The sequence below is a fragment of the Dioscorea cayenensis genome, chromosome 19 (assembly GCF_009730915.1).
Source record: "Dioscorea cayenensis subsp. rotundata cultivar TDr96_F1 chromosome 19, TDr96_F1_v2_PseudoChromosome.rev07_lg8_w22 25.fasta, whole genome shotgun sequence".
Classification (NCBI taxonomy): domain Eukaryota; kingdom Viridiplantae; phylum Streptophyta; class Magnoliopsida; order Dioscoreales; family Dioscoreaceae; genus Dioscorea; species Dioscorea cayenensis.
The window spans coordinates 4,424,851-4,450,089 of record NC_052489.1 but is presented as its reverse complement, the minus strand read 5'-3'; the positions used below and the strand labels follow the sequence as shown (position 1 = coordinate 4,450,089).

General features: G+C 36.9%; 2 protein-coding genes and 1 long non-coding RNA gene across 4 annotated transcripts; 2 read left to right on the top strand and 1 right to left on the bottom strand.

The window, feature by feature from the left end:
* Positions 1-958: 958 nt before the first annotated feature.
* On the top strand, positions 959-1,926 carry LOC120250178 (beta-amylase 2, chloroplastic-like). Of its 2 annotated transcripts, none has more exons than XM_039258964.1 (2): positions 959-1,268; positions 1,353-1,926. In XM_039258964.1, the coding sequence occupies exons 1-2, from the start codon at positions 1,060-1,062 to the stop codon at positions 1,429-1,431; spliced, it is 288 nt and encodes a 95-aa protein (XP_039114898.1). In that variant the 5' UTR covers positions 959-1,059; the 3' UTR covers positions 1,432-1,926. The 2 variants fall into 2 exon arrangements, with proteins under 2 accessions (XP_039114898.1, XP_039114899.1); XM_039258965.1 differs by having other exon boundaries at positions 1,345-1,926.
* A 13,992-nt stretch (positions 1,927-15,918) lies between these two features.
* LOC120283979 (cytochrome P450 71A1-like) lies at positions 15,919-17,628 on the top strand. The gene is made up of 2 exons (XM_039290805.1): positions 15,919-16,851; positions 17,083-17,628. The coding sequence occupies exons 1-2, from the start codon at positions 15,919-15,921 to the stop codon at positions 17,626-17,628; spliced, it is 1,479 nt and encodes a 492-aa protein (XP_039146739.1).
* Positions 17,629-19,138: 1,510 nt separating this feature from the next.
* LOC120250592 lies at positions 19,139-20,024 on the bottom strand. Its single transcript, XR_005533043.1, has 3 exons — positions 19,579-20,024; positions 19,331-19,483; positions 19,139-19,195 (listed from the first exon to the last, which is right to left on the bottom strand). It is a non-coding gene; the product is annotated as an uncharacterized LOC120250592 (long non-coding RNA).
* Positions 20,025-25,239: the final 5,215 nt, after the last annotated feature.

Sequence of the window (25,239 nt, the reverse complement as noted above, 5' to 3'; positions counted from 1 at the left end):
ATTATTGCTCCCATGGAGGAAAAATTTTAAAAATATTTTGGAAAAATTGAACCACTTCCTATTTTAGCTATGTTTCTTGACCCCCGTTTTAAAATTGATGGCACTTTTTGCATAATTGATTCTTATGATAATAATATGGGTCTTGATCAATCTTTTTTGAAAGAAAATTATCGTTCTTTATTTTATGACATGTATAATGAATATCATAGAAAATATGGTGATAGGACTTTCAATATGCCTCAATCTATTGAAAGTTCCTCTTCAAGCACCAAAAATAGATCCCCCACTTATGTTGTAAATATAATTAAAAAAAAATTTCCATGGGTGCTTCTTCTTCTTCTTCAAATACTAGTACTTCTTCTACGTCTCATGAAATAAATCATTATTCAAATAATAATATTAATAATTTCCTTACATCAGAAGAAATGGATAAGTTTGATATTTTGGCATGGTGGAAACAACCGACGCATAGTTATCCTGTACTTACCGCCATGGCTCGTGATCTGTTAACTCTACCGATGTCTACAGTAGCATTGGAGTCTTGTTTTAGTGCAGGAAAAAGAGTATTGGATGATAGGAGGAGTAGCATGAATAATCAAACAGTGCAAATGTGCATATGTCTGAAGGATTGGCTAGATGTTGAAGATAGATTGCAAGGGCAAATAGAACAATTCACCCCTGATGATGGCGGAGAAAGCATATATACTAACGTAGAAGAAATAAATTGATGAGCCTCAAGCTTGCAAGATGCCAAGATTTATCCTTTATTCCTTTTTATTGTTTCAAATGTTCAAATAAAAAAAAAAGATAAGTATTTTGAGTTTACTTCAAAATTCAAATGATATTAATTGTTATATTTGCAATTTTTTATTTTTTAGACTTTTATTTAAATATAAAATATATATTTAACTAATTTAAGACTTTAAGCATCTAATATCTTTCTCTATTTCTCATTTGAGTCATTTCTCATTAGGGTTAGCCTTGGTCCTTGGAAGCCTCCCAGCCCTCCCCGCACGGCCGCACTTGGTTTCAACCGCAGCGTCGTTTCCCTCTTCCTGAATGGCTGATCTGAAATGCATTTCTGACTCTGATCTTGATCTCTTCATCATGACCAATCGATCTGGCCGCCGCCGCGAGGGATACCTCTCATTCGCCGCCGACGAGCTCCCTATCCTCTCCGGCAAGACTCCATTGCAAGCCTTTGAAGCCTTCTTCGCAAGCTTCCACGATTCCTTCTCCGATCTCTTCGGTTCCATCATGTCATCACGGTATTCTATCGATAAGTTTTTAGGTTTCTACTTTTTCTTCTTCTTCTCGATCTCTTCCAATCTGATCGGTTTCTTGGATTTCAGGATTTCAGGATGTGATGATGACCGGACGGCGAGCTCTGGTACTCATCGATCCTGGCGAAGGATACTAGATCAAAGATAGCCAATGTCCCATCCAAGGTGTTTGACGTTTTGCCTACGAGAATCTCCGGGAAGAACTTGCTCGTGGATGCGTGGCACCGGAACCGTGCACTCCCGGCAGAGCTCATGGCCAGGTACCGTGACTACGACACGATCGCGGGAATGTTCGCGAAGAACTCGTGCGGTTGTGGTGCCAGGAATAGGATCCGGAGAGGGCCAGGTGGGAGTTTCTTCTTGTTGTTGATTTCATGGTTGTGGTGCCAGGAATAGGATGAGAGTGGGGATGAAGGAGTTGGTGATGAGAATGAAGAGCCAGAGCTCCATTGTTGCTGCTGTTTTTTCTTCTTGTTGTTGGCATGGCTTTTCTTTGATTTATTTAGAGTTCATCCCCATGGTTTTTTCTTCTTCTTGTTGCCTTGTTGGCATGGCTTTACACTCTAAATGACTGAATTGGAATGTTTATGTATGAATTTTGTTTAATTCATCGCGTTGGACCATTGGTATTGATTTTACTCAATTTTGTGTTCTTAGATTTGTATTAATAAATCTCATGCTCTCTTGATTCTGTAAACTCTTCATCTTTATGAGATCAAGTTCTTTTTTTTTTTAATGTGATTTTCTTCCTTTTTAATTTTCTTTTGCTTGTATAGTTCCTCACTTCCTCTTTACTGAAAATTGAGAATGGTTCTTGGGTTATTTGAATATTTGTGTTGATTGAAGTCATTGAACTAAGGATTTAGTCATTTAGGAAATGGATTAAAACTCAAAAAAGCCCGAAGGATTTGATTTCAAAGATAAATAGATAATGATAATATAGTTTTTCAATTATAGTAAAATTTAATTTATATTTATATTATTAGATAATGTTTGTTATATTTTCAATTTTTTTTTTTAATTTTTCTGATTTTTTTACATATATTTTTATTTTTAATATTTTATATTAAAAAAATATTAACAGGCACGGCATGAGCCCGGCCAAAGTGGGCCGTGTCTTCTGCTGTGCCGACCCTCCACCATTTGTGGGCCGTGCCATGGGCTGCCATGGGCCCGGACACGCACAGTTCCCGGGCTGCCATGGGCCCGGGCCGTGCCGGCCCATTTAACACTCTCATAATATGCCCATCAAACCTGCATATCAACTCAATATTATTAAAAATTAACATACACCATTTAAAACATAATAGCATCCACTATACATTAACTCAAAAGCTTTGATCTTATCACCATATCATAAATATGATCATAACCCCATCGTATAAGAACAAATAGATAAATAATGAACTAGTTACAAGTTACAACCAAATATTCTAATACATATGATGCATTAACGTTTCAAAATTAGTAGTAGTCATTTTTAAAAATAACATACCAAAGCATAATTACTAATTCTATAACTAATTAAAGCTATAAATTAGAAATACATGAAAATACCTATTTGACAATAGATAATTTTATAATTAATAACAATAAGCAAGAATACCATAATAAAATAATAGATAATAATTTTGCCCAAAAAAAAATCTTCAAATAATGAAAACATGAGTTCTCGGGGGATTACTTACTTAAAAGAGAATCCTTCACTTCTAAGATTCCAGTCGACACTAAAGAAACTTCTAGGGGTCCGTAAGAATGGCTTTGACATGCTATATGTTGGGGCATTAGAAGTTATCCATCAAGAGAGTGGCATTACCAAGAGGAACAGAGGCAAACATATCACCACCAACATACTCAATAAGAATAATGTCTTCCTTCACAGTATTAATCTCATGAGGTAGATCAAGAATAGTGCACTTAATCTCAGGGGAAAACATGAGTTATAGCTCTTGCCATAGTTTCAGTCTCTCCACCAACTTCAACTAATGACTTCAACCCCTTAAACAAGTCCCTACAAGTCATCATGACAACATCACCAACAAGCACCAAATCACTAGCCATACCATCATTGAACATCTTGTTAAACTCCAACTTCTCATCAGCCACATCCCCCAACCGATTGCCAAAATAAATCTCAAAAGGAGTCTCCTTTGAGCTCCTGAACCATGGACTCCGGACATGTGAAGAGTCACGCATGATTGGGTCTAGGAGCAAGCTAAGGGAAGGGATGTTGCTCAATGTTTAAGCTTTAATCAAGAGATAGGATACCAGCGTGAGTAGATGCTTTGTGGCTCCGGAAGGATCTTGTGTTTTGCCAAAAAATACTAAGCAAACTAGAGTGGTCATGAAGAGACCAAAAGCTTCAACCTTTTATGGAGGGATAGAGAGAGCATAAAGCCAGCTCAATGACTCCATCTCAGCTTTTTTTTGTTGGAGGTTTCTAGAGAGAGGGAGAGTGAGAACTAGATGGCTACCAAATAATATAAACAAGCTCTTCCTGGTTTTCAAGGTTTGCATGGAAATGAGGCCAAGAATCCCAGCTTGAAAGGTATTTACAAATGAATGGAAACAAAGCTGAGGCCCATATTTCATGATTGGATGTTTTGCATATTGGGTTAAGTAAGAATCCAAGCTATTATAATTGGAGCGTTTCGAAGTATATAGAGTTCTCAAATTCCATTACAAAAGAGGTGTTGATAACTTGATATATGGAGAATTGAGGATGGTATGTACGTAGTTGGGTTAATTATGATTTGGGAAGATCCTTGGCTACTTGACGAGCCAACCTTATATTATGATTATTTCACATTGGTTGATGGTGTTAAAGATTTGTGTTCACATGATTAAATGTTGGCAAAGGAGGGAGGTTGGGGTGTTGCTAGAGTTAGGGATTGGTTATGGAATAGAGATGCTTAAATATGATCTTTTACAAAGGATAGATCATGTTGGGATGTGATTGAACCCATGGCGCACCAGCTAAAGTGGCAGCAAGGGGTGGTGCGCAGTGTGGAGGTTGGCATGAAGGCATGGAGCACTTGGTGCTGTTCACGTACACAAGGGGTGCTGCGTACTGTGTATGCTTAGTCAATCAACTGAGGAGTTTTGCAATGGGCTGCATTAATTCTACCCATATTTCTAAGCCCAACCAATGGGCATGGTTTTTAAGGTTAAGTATGGCCAATAGAAGCATGGGAGCATGTATGAGCCAACAGGAGATGTGTTTTATGCTGTTTAGTTTATATATATTTTGTAAAAGAGCAGTTGCTCATTGGTGGAATGAATATCTTTGACTAAGTCTTTTTATTCAACCCGTGTCTCTGCCAATCACATGGTCTCTTTGTTTCTCTATTATCTCTATCTCCCCTGACATTTCAACAAACACTTTCATCCAACCCTGATCACTACCTGAGTATTGCACCAACAGATCAATCAGGAAGTGTAGCTCAACTTGAAGCTGTTTGGAGGGCTCTATGGAGTGTGAAAGCTCCTCATAAAATGCTTAATCTCTTATCGAGGATTATTGATGGCATTCTTCCCATTAAGTATGCCCTTCCCAACAAAAATATTCCTATGATTCCATGTGTCCAATGTGTGGAATGCGAGAGAGGACTACGTTGCATGCTCTAGTTTCTTGTACTTTTATAAGGGAAGTCTGGGTGAGATCAAGAATTGGTTTCTTTCTAGGAGGAATTAATAAATTCAATGAGTGGATCAATATGATGTGGTTAAATATCGACAAATTTCGGTGGTGTGGAGAAATAAAAAAGCTAATATTGATCATGTGATTGGGTTAACTTTGAGTTGCTTAATTAATAGCTAGAGAAAGGTTTACGCTGGTGCTAGATGTGAGGATTCAGTATTTAATCGGGGGTGACAAGTGGATTAAATTAGATATAGGGTACTAGACTAAAATCAATGTGGATGCAGTAATATTCACTATGAATCAGCCAATGTTGTTTTGAGGAATTGGAATGGCTTTTTTCTTGGGTGGATATGTAATTTTAGTCACAATGGTATAAGTGATAAGTATTAGAGAGGCATTTAGTTGGTTAAAAAAGAGAAGAATGGGCATGCCTGTTGTTGAATTGAATTGTTTAGTGGTGGTCAAAGCAATTACAATTATTTTCTTCAGTATTTGTAGTTTTGATTCATTAGTTACTAATTATAAATCATTGTTAGCAACTCTTTCTAATGTTTTTTATCAAAAACTCTTTCTAATGTTCGAGTTGATTATGTAAATGATCGATATATGAATATTGCAGTTCATTTACTTGTTAAGGAGGAATATTGTATATGAGGTCCTCATATTTGGAGTTACTCCCCTCCATATATTTCTTCATCATTAGCGGATGATTTGAAGTAATGCAGTGAATTTAAATTAAATAAATAAATACGGGTATGAACTACCGGCCAAAATGGGCATGGAGTGGGCTATGCCAAGCTCACAGCCTATCATGGGGTGGCCCGGGTGGGCTAGGTCAAATTAGCTCGAAACTAGTTCTATCCTAACCTATGATGATTAAGATAGTCAGACCTGGTTCAGGGATTGATCCGACCAAATCTAGGGGTCAAGGGTCGATGGGTTCGATCTGTTTGAATCGGGCTTAAACCAGGATCAATAATAAAATATTTAAAAATATATATAATAATTAATAATGATAAAAATAATATAACCTATATTTTAATAATTAAAAATCATAAATAATTAAATATAATATTTAATTTTTAATTATATTTTTTTAAAATATCTTAAATAAAATCAAATGTAATATTTAAAATTTTAATTTTATGTATCATCAATCCATCCTTGATTTTTAAAAAATATAAAATATTAAAAAACCTTAATGATTCTCATCTCACCGTAGCCTTCCATCGGGACTCACAGAAAAAGAAAAAAAAAATCACATGCCACACACACACTCTTCTCTTTCTCGTCTTTCCCTCTCAGCCAGGCAACTGCTCCCTCGCTCCGTCGGCGCAACCTCATCTTTTTTCCTCATATCCTGATCTCCTCAACGACACTCTCTTTTTGTTTTAAAAAATTTATTTTTTTGATCCGAGTAAATCAGCGGTCAACAGTTCTTGAGTAAATGGGCTGGGTCACCCAGTTTTTGGCTGGGTTGCTTCCAAGCCGAGTCAGAGGGTATAGCAAGACAGGCCTCATGACTGGTTCTCGGTTTTTCCGGTTGAACCGCCGGGGTTGGTTTGAGTTTGACAACATTGATGATGATTTAACTAAGGCAATGTTATGAAATTACATTCCGACATGCATGTTATGCTATGAAAAAGATGGATAAACCATTTCGATAAAATATGAAATAGGCAGTACATCACCGCTACCCAGAGCTGTTAAAAGTACAACAAAAATGAGAACATAGGATCACTAGATGTGGTATACCAACAACTACAAAAACACCCACAAAGAGGCCTCCAAGGCCCAAAGAAGCTCCAATGGGAGCTCAATCAGAAGTACCCCCCTGACAAGACTCGCTTGTCAGGGGTTTGAATTGATTTGGCACTAGAGACCACAATCCGGAAACAAAGAGCCAATTCAGCCCTTGAGGAGGTGGAAAAGTTATAGCTTGGTTCCCATTACAAAAATCCACATGTGAAAAATCTAACAGTGTTACATGAGGCCATCTCCATGAAATCAGCCTTTCGAGGGACAGTCAGATTGTCCTCCGTAGCTTTGGGCTTTAAAGGTCCAAGTGCTTCAGTAGGGATGTCCATCCCTATATTTATATCCCTGTGCTGCTTTTGATGGGGTAATGGGCTGAGGTTTTGGCCCATCTGCACATGCCTCCTTGAGAATGGAAAACTCTCTTTGTAAAACCTAGCCAACAAACTCCATTTGGTCGCCTCCTCTTTTTGCATCTCAATCCTTGCAAGAGGAGTGGATCCCACCATTGCTTTTTTGCTTCTCATCCCTTGTATGATGAGCGGGTCCCACCAAATTAAGTGGGTGTTTCTCCACGTGATTGGGCTCAAGTTGGTGACAATCCGCATCCAAAATCTTGAAATTTCTGCTGGCATATGGCCCCCAACTCCCTCATGCTTCCCCAGCTTTACATGTGTTTCCGAAGTGATGGGTTCAAGAGCTAATCCAACCAACTAATAGGCTCCACATCTTCCTTAGAGATAGAATTGGACCTCATTTCATCACGTGACACAATCCAAGCATGGAATTGGAAATCACGTTTTTTTGCGCACACAATGAAACGTTCCCTTCAACACTTGGATGATCGACATGCTTGTACCTAAGCAGTCTTTGTCCGCCTGTGCCACTACCACCCATATGAGTCCCATTGCGACCAATGGTCTATCCTGATGATCTAATGTGTAGCGACCTCCTTGATAATGGTGACTGGCGGCACCTTCCGCCATGCCGGGAGAAAACCTCAACTGGCCAGGGAACATCACATCAAGGCGGACAGACGCAGTCTCCATCGCTTGTGTCTATATGGCGGGAGCTGGAATCCACTACCATTATGAACCTTGCCACCTAGTCAACTTCCAAACTTTGTTCACCCTCCCTCCATCCTACACCAACGCGGGAGCATATCTCCACCGTCGTAAGAGGCATTTCCTTCATTTTCATTGTATGCTAGTTTTTTTAATCACAGATTTTACAAAATGTTTTTAGTGCTAATTATGTTAAAAAAAATACTTCAATCTTTTTAATTTGGGGAGGTGTTGAGAATGCTTGAAAATGTCAGTTGAAGATGGTGTTGACTTGTCAACTATGAAGAAGAGAGGGTGCGACTTTGTTGACCACAGCCAAGAGGCAATGGAAGCCTGGAATCTCCACTCAGCCTGATTGCATTTTTATATTCTCCTTGTCATTATGTCAATCAATTGGTGAATGGGGACAAGATCTACTTTATGTCTCATCATGCATCCTAGGTTTAATTTATTGTACTAGGTTAAGGCAAAAGTTTTTTTTTTTTTTTGGGTGTCTTGGAACTCTAGTATAATGATGTTGTACCTTTTTATTTATTTGCTACTTAATGGAGTGTGGGCTAGCCAATAGGAGATGAGCCGAAAACTCTATTCTCAAAACTAGTGCTCATGTTGTTCTTCTAAGTTTTCTCTTCTTCTTTCAAATACTGTATCTTTCTGGTCACCCAACTTTGACAGATTCTACTTCTCTAACAGTGGTATCAGAGCTAGCACTTGTTATAGCAATGGCATCAAGCAGTAACCAATCTACAGGAGTTTTGGGACCAGCTGTACCCATTTTTGATGGTGAAGACTATGATCTTTGGTGTCTCATGTGAAGACCCTGTTTAGATCACAGGATCTCTGGGAGCTTGTGGAGAAAGGCTTCTCGGAGAAAGAAGATGAAGCTAAGGTGAGGGAGAACAAGAAGAAGGATGCCAAGGTGTTGTTCTTCATACAACAAACCCTTTTGACACATCCGAATATGCTTGTGAACCGCAAGTGCATGGCTGTCAAAGTAAAAAAATACCCGGTGAGTCGGGTAGTCAAATCCACAGGGAATAGGGCTACTAGTACTAACTTCTTCTCTGCTTTCTAGCCTAATGATAAATGGAAAGGTGTGGTGATCTAATGTGCGAAGAAATGAATACCGGAGATGAATATGCAAGGGTGAAATGGATGGAGATCTTAATCAGTAAAAGTGGGGTATTCGGGCAATGCTCCCCTAGGATTCAGGTATTAGGTACCGGATAAGCAAAGTGTTTCTATGATGAGTAAGTTAAGTCATGGAAATCCAAAAATAATCGGATCCGGCCTCCAGATCACTGATACTAGTCAGTTACGAGGTCCCGATGGAGAAATCGCTCAATCTCAACACCTCACACCACATATGACGGCAAAGCACTCTAGGGATTCCAAGAGGTGTATCTGATTCCTAAAGATTGATCCAACCCTAATTCCCGGTGAAGGATCTTAACCCCTTACAAGGTCCCGGCGGAGAAATCTCTCAATCTTACTCCTCACACCAAATATGGTTGCATAGAGCTTAGGGAACGGAGATAAAATACACCAATCGGAGGGGAAAAGGGATGCTCACTATCTCATGACTCACCCTCTCAACCCTCTTCAATCTTGAGATTCTAACCCTAATGAAGACCTCTCTCTCACCAAAGTAACAAATCATGCAAACCAAATAACCAAAAGATCAATAAGGCAAGAAAGCATTAGACAATCAAGATTAAAATTTAATCAAACTCGGATTAAATAGAAACACTAAGCAAATCCACAAAAGATGAGAATCCTAGGGTTCACAAGCCTAAATACCATATAGGGTTTTAGCTCTCCATGGAGCAACATACAAAACACACCATCAATGAATGAAAGTACATTAAAACCATAGAAATAAACCCCATTATGTATGAACTGATGGCCTTGATGGAGAGCTTCGACGTCTTGAAGGACCCATTCGGAAGCTAGGTTCACTTGTGGCTTCCTTGATGCTATAACGGAGGAGAAATCGATCAAAGTTGATGACGAAGCACTTCCAAAGCCTCAAAGACCTACTCTCCAAACCCTAGCCGTCTCACCCCTCAAGAGCCGCACAAATGATGAGATAGAATAGGGCAAAACGGCTATTTATAGGCCTTAGACCGCGTCTGTCACGTGCCCCCACACGCCCATGTGGATTTTCCACGCACCCGCGTGGGCTGCAGGAATTTCCACGCGGGCGTGTGAACAGTAATTTACTACAGTACTGGTCCAGTAAAATTGGTACGGTGTTTTGCTACAGTACTTTTCACAAAAAAGGCGATCCAAACACTATTCTCTTGAGGCCACATATCCGGGCACACGTCCATGTGGTAGGCTATAAAACTTTTCTTCATCGACGTATCTTTGAGAGGTCGTGCAATCTTCACAAAGAGAAGGAACATGAAGATGTGGCTGCTTTTGTGCCCTTCCAACTAGTGAATTGACTTGAATCTTCTTGGAAGTTGGCACACATCTCTACGTTTATGAACTCCTCTCGTGTCCTGGTCCTTGAATTGAACAAGAACTCCTAACATTGTGTCTTTATAGCCTATCTTTGCTTCCTTTTTACTCTTCAAGGCATTCACAACCTATATGCATAAAAAATACCAAATACATAATATGAGACATAAACCATGGTAAAAATGATGCTCAATGCATGTAAAACATATATAAAAATATGTCTACTCAAGCACTTATCACCTTTCTCGGCCCATGCTTGCGCGAATTGCCTCTACAAACACAGCAAATGAGGTATAGGTTACTTTGAAGAAGGTGGTTCATGGCAATCCCAAGGTAGTGGCGGTCAAGCTTCAAGCACTGAGGCAAGACTTTGAGAATCTCAGGATTAAAAACACAGAAACAGTTCAAAATTATATCACAAGGGTTGTGGACCTTGGAAACCAGATGAAGAGCTTGGGAGATACTATCTTAGAAGCTATGGTTGTTGGGAAGCTGTTAAGAAGCTTAGGACCCAAGTTCAACCATGTGGTCACTGCCATTGAAGAGTCCAAGGACCTCACGAAGCTCACCATGGAGGATGTGAGTGGATCTCTAATCGCTCACGAAGCTAGGCTGGTAAGACAGGCCGATGATCAAGTTGGGAAAGAAGAGAAGGCTTTCCATGTCAAAGGTGAAGTAGTGGGAGTCAGAGATAAGGAGAAATGTGTCTCCAGAGGTCGTGGAAGAGGTTACTCTCATGGGAGATTTCGAGGAAGAGGAAGAGGTCGATCAACAGAGAATAGACAGCAACAAGGAGACCAAAGAAGTTATAGAGGTAATATGCAGTGTCACATATGCAAGAAATTTGGGCATATGAAGATAGATTGCTGGTACAAAGATAGAAATGGCGAGAAAGAGTCAACAATGGTTGCTGAGGAGAAGGATGTGAGCAATCTATTTATGGCTCAATATGAAGATGAAAAAGGAAATGCAACCATGTGGATAGTTGACAGTGGCTCCTCTAATCACATGACTGGCACCAGGGAGCTGTTCAGTAATTTTGATGAAACTCAAAGAATTAATGTGAGATTGGGAGATGACAAGGAGATACAAGTCCAAGGAAAGGGAACGGTATCTCTTACAGCCTCAAAAGGAAGAACTAATCTTCTATATGATGTTTAATATGCCCCAGGACTAGCGCACAACCTTCTGAGTGTTGGGAAGCTGCTGGCCTGTGGATATTCCGTGACATTTGTTGAGAATTAATGTGTAATTCGGGATAAAAAGACTGGGGCTGAGCTGGTGAGCATATCTAAAACTAAGAATACCATGTTTCCTCTTGATATCTCCTGGGTTGAGAGAGTAAATGTGGCAATGAATGTGAAGGAGAATGCCCATCTATGGCACTTGCGGCTCGGCCATCTAAATTTTGAATAATTAAGGAGCATAAAGAGTAATGAAATGGTGACTGGTTTGCCTAATATCATCAAACAGTATCATTGTGAGACATGTGTGATGGAGAAACAAGTAAGGAAGCCATTTCAATCTAAAATTTCTGGAAATGCTCAACATCCCCTGCAGCTAATTCATGCGGATATCTGTGGACCCATGCAAACTATCTCTTTGGGAGGAAGCAGATACTATTTGTTGTTTGTAGATGACCATACACGCATGTGTTGGATATACTGTTTGAAACACAAATTAGAAGCTTGTGAAATTTTTCAAAAACTCAAACAGATGGTGGAAAATCAGTCTGAGTTCAAAATCAAAGTATTGCGCACCGATAGAGGGGGTGAATTCACAAGCAATGAGCTTAACTCATTATGTGAGAAGCAAGGCATTATAAAGCAGATCACTGCTCCATATTTGCCTCAACAGAATGGGGTCTTGGAAAGGAAGAATCGAACCATCATGGATATGGCTAGATCAATGATGAAGGAGAGAGGGTTGCCAAACACTTTTTGGGGAGAAGCTGTGAATGCAGCAGTGCATATTATCAACATTATCCCAACCAGTGCCTTGAAGATCATAACTCCCTATGAAGCCTGGCATGGATACAATCCCAAGGTGAGTCATTTACGGGTATTTGGATGCATTGCATACTCATTAATTCCTTCGGATAATAGACAAAAGCTTGATACAAAGTCTGTTAAGTGTATTTTTATTGGGTATTGCCTTAATTCCAAGGCATACCGATTATTTAATCCTGTTACTTCGAAGGTAATTGTAAGTAGGGAGTAGGGATGTAACATTCAGTGAAGCTCTGGGTTGGAATTGGAACTGGAGAGGAAATGCTGAAGCTTCTCCACTGATCGTGTATGAAGATGCATCAGAAGATCTTGACGGGTCATCTGATAAAACTAATAAAGGGTTGGAGTCCTCAGTAATAGATGATTCATCTCAAGCTGGAGAAACTATGAGGGAAGGCAGTGGTGGTAAGTCCTCCTCAGGTGAAGAATCGCCTGCATAGAAGATTAAATCATTGAAGGAGATCTATGAGAGCTGCACATTTGCTCTAAATGTTGTAGATCCTTTCTCGTATGAAGATGCAGTCAAAAAGAAAGTTTGGAGGGATGCCATGAGAGAAGAGCTGGATGCTATTAATCGAAATGACACCTGGGAATTGGTGGATCTTCCATTTGATAAGAAGGTTATGCAGCTAAAATGGGTTTGCAAGATGAAGTATCATTCAGATGGGACGATACAAAGGCATAAAGCTCGATTGGTGGTGAAGGGGTACACTCAAGAAGCTGGTATTGATTACAATGAGATCTATGCTCCAGTCACGAGAATGGAAGTAATGAGGTTTCTTCTTGTGTTAGCTATACAGAGGAGGTGGCCGGTGTACCAATTCGACATCAAATCTGCTTTCCTAAATGGAGAAATATTAGAGGAAGTTTATGTTGAGCAACCTCTTGGTTGTGAGATGAAAGGTGAAGAGATGAAGGTTCTCAAGCTCAAAAAGGCATTGTATGGGCTCAAGCAAGCCCCCAGGGCCTGGTACACGAAGATTGATGGATATTTACAAAGAAATGGGTTCGTGAGAAGTGTGAATGAGCACACACTATACAAATGGGTTAATGGTGATGATCAACTGTTATTGGTGTGTATATATGTGGATGACATTGTATATTTAAGTTCCTCACAAGTCATGATAGAGGAATTCAAGCAAGAGATGAAGAATGCATTCGAAATGACTGATTTGGGTCTTTTGAGCCACTTTCTGGGCTTGGAGGTGAAGCAAACTGAAGGAAGTGTGTTTGTGTCACAAAGAAGATATGCTGAGGAAACTCTAAAGTTGTCAAACATGCAGCATTGTAAACATGTCTGCACACCAATGAATTGTAGTGAAAGGTTGCAACTTGGGGGTGATTCTAATTCTGTAGAGCTGAGAAGTTACAGAAGTTTGATTGGTCGACTTCTCTACTTGACCCACACACGCCCAGACATTGCATTCACTGTTAGTATGTTGTCAAGATTCATTAGCAAGCCAGCTAAAAGCCACCTTGGTGCGGCTAAACATTTACTGAGATATATTGCTGGAACGTGTGCTTATGGGTTGAGATACACTGAATCAGAGGACTACAAACTGAGAGGTTATACTGACAGCGACTAAGCAGGCTTGATTGATGATAGGCACATCACATCTGGTATGGTTTTTGATCTGGGTTCTGCAGCAATCTCTTGGGGCTCCAAGAAGGAAGATGTCACTGCACTTTCAACAACCGAGGCCGAGTATATAGCTGCTACTGCAGCAACTTTCCAAGGAATATGGTTGAAGAGGTTGATGGAAGATTGTGGAATGAAACAAGATGGTCCTGTTGAAATATGGTGTGATAATCGATCAGCAGTTGAAATCACTAAGAACCAAACACATTGACATTCGTTTCCATTTTATTCACAACTTGGTGGCCGACGGATCATTAACACTGAGGTACTGTAAATCCGATGAACAGAAGGCCGACATTCTCACCAAGGCTATGACAGTGAAGAAACATAACTATCTGAGAATGTTGTTGGGTGTTGAAGATTTTCAAGCAAGGGAGAGTGTTGAGAAATGCTTGAAAATGTCAGTTGAAGATGGTGTTGACTTGTCAACTATGAAGAAGAGAGGGTGCGACTTTGTTGACCAGAACCAAGAGCCAATGGAAGCCAGGAATCTTCACTCAGCCTGATTACATTTTTATATTCTTGTTGTCGTTATGTCAACCAATTGGTGAATGGGGACAAGATCTCCTTTATGTCTCATCATGCATCCTAGGGTTAATTTATTGTACTAGGTTAAGGTAAAAAGTTTTTGGGTGTCTTGGAACTCTAGTATAATGATGTTGTACCTTTTTATTTATTTGCTACTTAATGGAGTGTGGGCTGGCCAGTAGGAGATGAGCCGAAAAATCTATTCTCAAAACTAGTGCTCATGTTGTTCTTCTAAGTTTTTTTTTCTTCTTTCAAATACTGTATCTTTCTGGTCACCGAACTCTGACAGATCCTACTTCTCTAACAGGTATATATACAGGAGTACAATTATAAAAAAGTTGGAAAGTTTTTTGTTCTTTTGTTTTTTTATAGAATTGAAAGGTTTGGAAAAAAATTATGAAATTTTTCTTTTATAAAACTAAATTTACATTTGAGAGAGTTTTCTTTGAATAAGATAATCTGAGTGAGTGAGGGCGGAACTTTATGCTTGATAAGTAACACGGAAGGATGATGTTTTTGAATTTTATTGAGAATTAGACGTTTTTGAACCGTAGATGTATCCATGGATAGGTGAGAAGAAGGTGATGAAGATGTTTTTTTTTCTTTTTATAAAAAGTTCCTAAAATTTTTAATTTTAATAAAATAATATATTTTAGAGTAAATTACTTGAAAGTCTTTAAAGTTTTCATTATAATCATTTAGTTCATTAGATAGAATTCATGTCCTAATGAGCTAAGTCTTGTTTAGTCATGCATCTTAGCAGGAAATTAACAAGATATCAATTTGTGTGTAAGGTTGTAAATTTATCCTGGACCAACCAATAGACGGGCCGGTGCGGGGCGGGGATATGAATCCCCATCGGACATGGGGAATCTTTCTCCGCCCCTCTCCCATTCTAGAATTTATAATTTTAATATTATATATAATATTAAAAAAATATTTATATTAAATAAAAATATATATTATTAAAGAATAATATATTTGATGTATTTAATAAATAAATAAAAAAATTGAAGATGGGGAATCTCCAAACCCGATAATCCCCACGAGGACGGGAAATTTTTTTTTTCTTCAACCTAGTGATTGGGTCAGGGATGGATTTAGTAAGTCAGGGTTGGGACCGGAAAATACATCCTAGTGAATCCCCGCCCCTTTTACAGTTCTATTTATGTGAGCGTCGTAGCTTGTCCACATTGTTCCTTAAAAAAAACTAGATACCAAATTAAACCTCAACAAATACCGTCAATGAATTTGTGGAAATTTTTGTTTTAATTGAGATGATTTAAAATTACAAACTACATAAAAAACAATTCAAATCTAATTAAAATTATAGGAGCAAAATATCAAAATCTAATCCAAACTAAATTGAAAGTAATTTACATCCAAATTTGGGCTTGGGTTCAGTAAGAAGGACAAGACACACAAGTTGGATCTTCAGTTGAAAAGGCCCACACATAACATTACAAATAGCAATGTAGAGCTATATATGTCTTATGACATACAACATTTGCATAACACTTTGTAAGAGATAATGGATGGGATATTAGACTATCAATCCTTTGTGATCATTGTACTAGTCTCAATAGTAACTCTTCTCCTAGCTCTTCTAGTCTTCAACTTCAACTTGAGATCAAGAAGAAGGAGAAGGAAGCTCCCTCCAGGTCCACAGAGACTCCCGGTGATTGGAAACCTTCACCAGCTTGGCGAGCTACCTCACCGATCCCTCCGCCGCCTTGCAGAGAAACATGGCCCTCTCATGCACCTCCAGCTAGGCCAAATCCCTGCTATCATTGTGTCATCTCCTGAGGTTGCTTCTGAGGTCATGATAACTCATGATCTTGCCTTTTGTAGCAGACCTGCCACACCTGTCTTGATGAAATTCTCTTACAATGGATCGGATATGGCCTTTTCCAAGTATGGTGAGCATTGGAGGCAACTCAAGAGACTTGGAACACTGGAGATCCTTAGCATGAAGAGAGTGCAACACTTTAGGAGTGTCAGAGAAGAAGAAGTCCATGTCTTGATCCAAAGTATAAGACGTTCTTGCTCTCAAGAACCAGTGAATCTAAGTGAGATGTTTCTTTGTATGTCGAATAACATAATATGTAGAGAAGTGTTTGGAAAGAGGTTCTCTAATGATGGAGAGTGCAATAGAAGTGAGCACCATGATCTTGTTTTGGAGATTATTGAGTTGATGGGAGGATTCTTTCTGGCAGATTTCTTTCCTTCTTTCAAGTGGTTGAGTGTGGTCACTGGTCTTCAAGGAAAGCTTGATAGGAACTTCAAGAGAATGAATGAGTTTTTTGAGAGAGAGATTGAGGAGCACTCTTTGAGTTTGATGAATGATAAAGGACGTGATGATAAAGAAGAAGAAGACTTCGTTGATGTGCTGCTCAAGTTACAGAAGGATTCCACTAATCTTGGCTACTCTCTTACCAGAGATCAAATCAAAGGAGTTCTCTTGGTAAGTCACACTTGTTCACTAATTTTAGAGTTGTTAAAGCACTAATATTTAACATTGAGCTTGAACTTCAACTAAATTTGTTTAATTAAGCGAAAATGGATTTTACTAGGATTGGTTATAATTAATGATTAATTAATCAAATGCAAACTGCAGTTTGAGGTTGGTAAAAAATGTAGGGACTAATACAAAGCATGCTTTATTGTAACTAATATATTTTTTTACTATTTATAGAACATGTTTCTCGGTGGAACAGACACATCTGCTGCAACTCTAGAATGGGCAATGACAGAACTTATGAGACATCCATCAATAATGAAAAAAGCACAAGATGAAGTTCGAAGCGTTGTGGGAAATAAAGGAAAAGTAGATGAAATCGATCTTCAGCATGTCCAATATCTCAAATTAATCATCAACGAGACTTTGCGCTTGCACTGTATTATTCCACTTCTACTCCCTCGAGAAAGTAGACAAGATTGCACATTATTTGGTTATGATATCCCCAAGAACACAAGAATTTTTGTAAATGCATGGGTAATGGCAAGGGATCCAAAATTATGGGAAAATCCTGAAGTCTTTATGCCAGAGAGATTTGAAGAAAATGCTATCAATTTTAAAGGCCAACACTTTGAATTCATTCCTTTTGGTGCTGGTAGGAGAATTTGTCCAGGAATACAGTTTGGTGTGGCTGCCATAGAGATTGCACTTGCTAATATCTTGTATCATTTTAACTTGGAACTGCCTTCTTGGTTGAGTTATGAAGATATCGACATGACATAAACATTTGGTCTTGTTCTTCATAAAAAATCACCACTAATCCTTATGGCAAGACCAATAAATATCTTATTTAAAACTTGATTATATATATATGTATTAGTAACTTAATGTCAAGTTTTACTTGTCATTATGCACTATATTTATAAGTAAACTTCGACTTTGTATATTATGAATAAATATTCGATGGATAAGTGTTTGCAATTTTAGGAATATGGAACATGTTGGAGTAGTCGGCTCCTTCTAGTAGCTTGGGCAGGCCTGTGATTTCAGATGATTATCTTCGCTGGCTCAGCCATTCTCTTGTCTCCTCTCTCTTTTCCTCCTTTTCCTTCTCTTTCCCTTGCTTAGAGTGCCTCATCGCTGGTGAGAGCTTCAGTCTGTTTCTTTTTCTTCCTTTGTTTTGTTTGTTCTACTTTGTGTGCTTATCGTGTTCCCTTTTCTTCTTTATTAATAAAATTATAGTTTATCTATTTTTTTTTTAAAAAAAACATGTTAAACACGACATGGACGATCTTGTATTTTTCTAACCCAAGTAAAAGGAAACAAACAAATAAAAATGAAATAAAATAATAAATTTTTATCATAAAATACAAAAATAACCTTTTTATTAAAAAAAGGGAAAAGTACAAAAAAAACCCACGTGGTTTTCCACTTTTGCAAAATGAGGCATGTGATTTTTTTTTTCCGATTCCATAACATGTGGTTTCCCAGATTTACAAAAAAAGGAAAAATCGTAACGGCCGTGAACTCGTGCTGACTTGACAAGGGCAAATTCGTCAATTCAAGTAATGGTCCGGTGACATGGCGTAAAGACAAGTTTTTGAAGGGCAAAAAAAACCCTATGGTTTCCAAAGTTTGCAAAATAAGGCCAGAGGTTTTTTTTTTAAAAAAATTTATGACATGTGTTTTTTGAAAAAATGGAAAAATTATAGGTATCTTAGTGATTTCATCTAACATGTAAACTAATCATTTATAGCATACAAAAAATTAATTTATAAAATATGAATTACCAATGATAAATACAAAATACATGCATAATAACCACAGAGTTCCAATGAGGAGTAGAAAATGCATAATTATAAACCAATTATTTACAAAACACAGAATACCCAATTTAATAAACACAAAATATATAACTACATAGTATTTACTTACAAAATACTAGAGACTGAAGTGTAATGCACATCTAAATGCATATGAAAATATAAGATGATATTTTGCAAATCAAAATGCACGCAATATTACATGAGAAACCCAAATACAAAATATGCCTTCAAAGTCATTTACATAATATGCATTCCATAGTGCATCCCCAAAAAAACGTCAACAAAAACATGGTGAAGATTTAGATTGTCCTTCTCTTTTTGGAAATTGGATGATGCATCTCTGTCTTCACTTGCAAAAATCAACAAGTTGGCTAGCCCTTTTTGAAGTTTTTTTGAAAATTGATGGTGGGATAGGTAGCCTTGGTTCATTTGAAGATTGAATGACCCTCTTTTTGTGTACTTGAGATGGTAGGTGCTTGCAAGGTTGATACTCTGCTTGGCAGTGACACATCATTCCTAGCTTGCTATGAACATATATAGTAAACAAATTAATCAACTACAAATAGATTATTCAAAATTAATCAAGCACACAATATGTATGTCTAATTCAAATTTATAGTTAAAAAAAAAAAATCAGTGGATATGAATGTAAAACACACTCTTGCCAAACTAGCTTGTTCAATGGTTGTTTGGCTATGAATTACATCATCTTGTGTACTCGCAGTAGAATTAGCCTGTAAACCAACATGTGAGTTACATACTTCTGTTGTGTTTTTTCTCTTCCTTGGTCTCCCTCCCTTATTTGGTGGGTTCTACAATCCAATGTAACACACATCAAAATATGCATTTAACAATATATATATATATATATATATAATTTGAAATAGAAATAGCAAAGACATTATACCTCGCTTGGAACATAAGTTCCACTTGCCTTTGCTTTCTGAATTCTAACTCTCTTTTGCCATGCACTCTCTCCAGTGACAGATGCTTTACATCCTTGTATATTATGCCCAATTTGATGACAATTGCCACACACCACACTCTTACCTGCCCTGGAAACCTTGTAAGGATTTTTTGGCTCATCTGGTTTCTTCGTTCTTTTTCTTCTAGGCCTACCAGGGGGCTTCTTCACAGTCCATGGATGAATATCAGGATGCTCTGTTCTTTCCCAACTATCTTGGCTAGGAACAGGTTGGATTGAATGTTACTATCTTGGCTAGGAACAGGTTGGATTGAATATCAGGATGCTCTGTTCTTTCCCAAAATAATCCCACAAGCTGAAATAAGATAAGTAGTCAATATCTACTGATTCAACCTTCACAACTTGACCACCCTCATACACCATCTCATCTTCACTCCTCCACTTACCTCCATAGTGCAGGGACAAGGTCCACGATGAGACTCCATGACATTCTATTATCAAAAATAGGATATTAAAAAAATGATGCTAAGTATACAAAAACATCTCTAGATTAATTAAAAAAACCATGTTGGTAGTAAACTATAGATCAAAACAGGACACCAGTAAAACATGATGCTATAGCAATGATACTATGTTAACTTAATCACAGCTTAATATATATTATCTTAATCAAAAGTAATGGCAAGATAATGTAGATGTTGCCAACCTTTAATGCAATTGGCATCATCACAAGGAGAAAAAAATAATGAAGAACATAAGGTTTCATATTTAAGAACACTAAAGTAGATGACGACCACAATTATATTTGACAAGTAATAATTATTAAATGGACATTTTGGCATGAAAGCATAACATTTGACAATATATTTTGAAGTATTATATACAGAAAGGATTATATAGCATAACTTAATTGCTCTTGGTTTAAGTAGATGCAAAAAAATTGAATAATGATCTGGTAACAACTATAGTGGTATTATTCACTTCCAAGCTGACATAAAAAGTCAAGCATAGATTAGTGTCATGTGTACCACCTATCTAACAAAGATTGTAACTTAAAATACACAGTACTTAGTCCATTCATAATCATATAAACTTGGTGATTTTTTACAAAGAGATTAATAAAGATTTCCTTGATCTTAGTGAAAAGAGGCCATAAATGTATCTCAAAGGGAGTTGATGTTAAGCATTAATCCTCTAGCATGAGTAAAAAGAATGCTTATATGTATAAGCATTAATCCTCTAGCATTGCAAAACACATACGTACAACTTATTCCCATGATTTAAAACAAGATTTAAAACAAAGGAAGGTGTTCTGTCATCAATGCTTAAATATATAACAAATTAAACTATTTGTGAGAGAAAAGAAGCAAATAAAAGGGGTATTGTCTTTAATGCTTAGCAACAGAACATTTCATACTAGATGTAGGAGAAAAGAAGCATTGCTCAAAGGGTTTGCAAAAAATGAAAAAAATTTGAGAAAAAGAGTCAAGAAGGAGAATAATACCGAGAAATCTACGCTTTGCTATGAGTAAACTAGGAAAATTCGCAGACTCGATGTGAGGGCTTGGAAGCTAATGCATACAAGTGTTCATTGTGATGCTTGAACACCATGAACCCTAAATCTTCATCCCTAAATCTTCAAAGTCTCAGGAAGGAGTGGATGTTCCTTTTTATAGAAATTTGGGCAACTATCGAGACAATATCATGGAGGCAAATTGCAATTAGTGCTTTAATCCTAATGCAACACAGTTCTTTAAAAAAAACTTGTCTTTGCGCCATGTCACCGGACCATTACTTGAATTGACGAGTTTGCCCTTGCCAAGTCAGCACGAGTTCACGGCCGTTACGATTTTTCCTTTTTTTGTAAATCTGGGAAACCACATGTTATGGAATCGGAAAAAAAAATCACATGCCTCATTTTGCAAAAATGGAAAACCACATGGGTTTTTTTTGTACTTTTCCCTTAAAAAAATACAAAAATATTATGAAGATATTTTGGACACAACCCTAAATATCTTTTCTTTTTCATCAAAGCAAATAAAATAAATAAAACAAAAAAAAATGCTATGTGAGAACTATATATTTTAAATAAGCTTTTATTAATGATCTGAAAAAAATTTATTTTTTAATTTTTGGCAACGTGGATAAATTACTCCACACAAATATTTTAAAATTATTTATAAAATTTAATTTATATAAATAATATATTTTTAAACGGTATAATACCCGAATTGGTCCCTCTACTTTTCTCTCTCTTCCCTTTTAGTCTATCTACTCAGAAATATTTCCGACTAGTCCCTCTACTTTTAAAAATGTGCCCATTTAGGGAGAAATGCTCCCGACTAGTCCCTCTATTTTTGAAAATGAGACTGAGTGGGTCCATTTTCAAAAATAGAAGGACTAGTCGAGAATATTTTTCAGTAGAGAGAAAAAAAAAAAGAGAAAAGTAGATGGACCAATTAGGTATTATACCATTTTTAAACATACAGTAATTTCATTCTAAGTGAATAGATTATTTTATTTACATGATTCATTATTATAATTTTTATAAAAAAATATATAAATCACGTAAGAAATTGATGAGATGTTTGAAAAAATAAAGCAGAAGACATTGACCCTACCGATTACAAGTGGTCCTTAATATATACATAATTTATTTGTCACATGCGGAACAATGAAACCAAATTTTTACATCTGACAGCGATTGAATTGTCGTGATGTATTTATTGAAAAAATGGGATTATCAATCATACATTAAAAAGAAGGGAAGAAATAAAGAGTAAGCAATATATATATATATATAAGTATAAATGTAAAATATTTTATTAAAAAAATAATAAACAAATAAAGAGGAATTACTTAAAAATTCCAAACACCTTTAATGTTGGGTAAAAAAAAACTTTTGATTTTTTCAAATCCCATGGAAGTTTTTTATTTTTCCCATAATCATTTTTAAGTCTAATGGCTAGATAACCTCGGTTTTACTATTCTTACATCATGTTAAATTTTTAGTTTTATTCTTTGAATTTGGTACTTTGGATTTATTATTTGTACATCACCTTCAGTTTTTAGTTTTGCTCTTTGGTTTTTTGTATATCCGCTTATTATTTGGCAAATCTATTCAAATTTGTGTATTATCGAACACAATTTGAACTTGCAAAAGTAACGGGAGGGATGAAATGAAACTCATTGTAAAAAAGAGGACTGTATAGGATAATATTTTGTCAATAGAACTAATTAAAACAAATAAAAAATTCCATGAACTAACACGTAATTTTCCCATAAATAAATGTAAGCTATGTTTAATGATTATATTTGCAGGAGCCCAATAACTATGAAATGATACTTTGATACTTATCTGGACCAATCATTCACACAAAATATAATTAGTCAAACTTTTTGAAAAACGAAAAAATTAACAAAAACAAAGACAAATCATAATAAAAGCTATACTTGGATTTTTTTCTTTTTCCTTTTTGTCTGTGGTCCAAGATATTAAATAAAATAATAAAAAGTGAAAATTACCAGAAAAACCCCTAATTTTTAGTAATATGCATAAAAACACCCCCTAACTTTGTGTATGCCTAAAAACACCTTCCTTTTAAACTCAATGATTTTCAAACCCCCAAAGATTGTAACCGGCGTTAACAGAGTTAATTTTGAATTTTATAGACGAAATTGCCCCTTGCATGAAAAGTTGTGGCAGTGCAATCATGTTTTCAGTTTGAAAGGAAGTGGGAGGTTATTTTTTTGGGTAATCCCTAGAGACAACCATTACTGGCGCCGGTTATACTTTTTTTCACTTTTCGCCTCTTCAGCTTTTCTTTTCACCTGGGCATCCTTGTCTCGAAGTTCTTCTTCACTTTCCACCATTGTCTCGAAGAAGAATTCTTGCTCAAGTATTCGGCATTTCATCAGTTTGCAATGTGAGGTGTTGAGCCGAGGTGGACGCCGTTGAAGAAGTTGTGTTTATGATTTTTTTTTTTATAAACGATTATGTAATTAGAAAAAGAGATTTTCAAACTGATAGAACGATATGCATGGGACGATATGCATTGACGCAAGCGACGCACAAGTGGCTGATGGAGGACGTCCCACAAGCGGCCGCTCAAGTGCAAGCGAGATGCGCCTGGAAGAAAGCAAGCGACGATAGAAGCCATATTGTCATCGCTCGAAGGAAAAGAGGTAATAAATCATGAGTCTCTATTTAAATTTCAAACTTTTATGTTTAAAAAACGTGATTTAGTGTTTAAATTATCGGTTCAGTGTTTAAATATTTTGGATATCGTTTAAACACATATGTAAACCGTTTAAATATTTGAGTTAACTTTTTAAAACTATTTATTATTGTTTAAATTGAATGCGCCCTCGACGCCATTCACTTAATGACACCCCCTCCCCCGAGAGCAACATCCCTTTTATTCATGCGGTTTATCGAACAACTACTCAACGGTGAAAAGCTACAGCTACAACAAGCGGACGTCCCTTACTGGTGCTTAAAATATGTTACCCACATACTTAAAAAAGGGAGCGCATCCGGCATCACTGAGAAAGGGGATTCCTCAACCGGGGTGAAAAAAGTTTAATATGTAATTATGTAAAACAGAATTACCGTGTAAATAACATTGTAACTCATTTAAATATAATTGATTTTGTTTAAATATCATTTTCATTGTTTAATTTCTAAGTTTCTCTATTTAAACAACATTGTCTCACTGTTTAAATATCATTGTTTTTGGTTTAAATACCATTGTCTCTGTTGAAATACTAAGCGTTTTTGTTTAACCTTTTCTTTATTTACAATGCCCTTTTTGTCTCTGTTTAAATATCAAAAGTTGACACTCAAATAAGTTTGTTTCTTTTAAAATATTTGTTCATTTATAATGCCTAGTCGGACCTCGGACACTTGCGACTCGATCTTTTTTCGTCTATTAAGATCATCGACTCAATATGTATCTCTACCTTCGAATGTATGTCCGGGCATAAGTAGGTCTCCCATTTGTTCGCTTTCTTACGGCGGTTGCATAACATGCGCATCAACTTGAGCCTATACAACATAGAACATGAACTCTTAAATAGAAAAAAATATATTTAAATGGTAAGATTAGAAATTAAATGAAGAGCCAGACAGTTAAACACAGACAATGATGTTTGCAGTAAGAAAAAGTTTTTAAAGGATAAAAATAATTCTCAAGTGATAAATATCAACTCTGTTTTAAAGGATGTGTCATGGTCATCCTCCTCTGAAGAATCCTTCGCAATCAAGCAATAAGTGAAAACTTTCTTATCTTGACCAAGTCAAAATGCCCGCTTAATTATTTGCTCGTTATTATCTGTTGGAGAATCCTCCGCATTCAAGCAATTACGCGGGCTTTCCGACTTGAACAGAAAAAGATAGTTTAACTTGTTGCGTGATTGCGGCTGATTGATTCTCCAAAAAAGGATGATCATGACACATCCTTTAAGATAGAGTTGATCTCAAAAATGTGGTCTGACTGAAGCGAATATCCTGGACACATGAAGAAGAAACTCATCTGAGAAGAAGCAAAGGAGGAGGAGGAGGAGGAGACGGTGTCCATGGGAAGGGGTCTTCCTTCTTATTTATGGTGTGAAGTCCATAAGCTGGTTGACGCTTCAGATCCG

Coding starts and splice junctions, on each gene's coding strand:
- LOC120283979 (XM_039290805.1), top strand. CDS start 15,919: ATGGATGGGATATTAGACTATCAATCCTTTGTGATCATTGTACTAGTC. Junction 16,852..17,082: donor AAATCAAAGGAGTTCTCTTG/GTAAGTCACACT, acceptor TACTATTTATAG/AACATGTTTCTCGGTGGAAC.
- LOC120250178 (XM_039258964.1), top strand. CDS start 1,060: ATGGCTGATCTGAAATGCATTTCTGACTCTGATCTTGATCTCTTCATC. Junction 1,269..1,352: donor GGTTCCATCATGTCATCACG/GTATTCTATCGA, acceptor CTTGGATTTCAG/GATTTCAGGATGTGATGATG.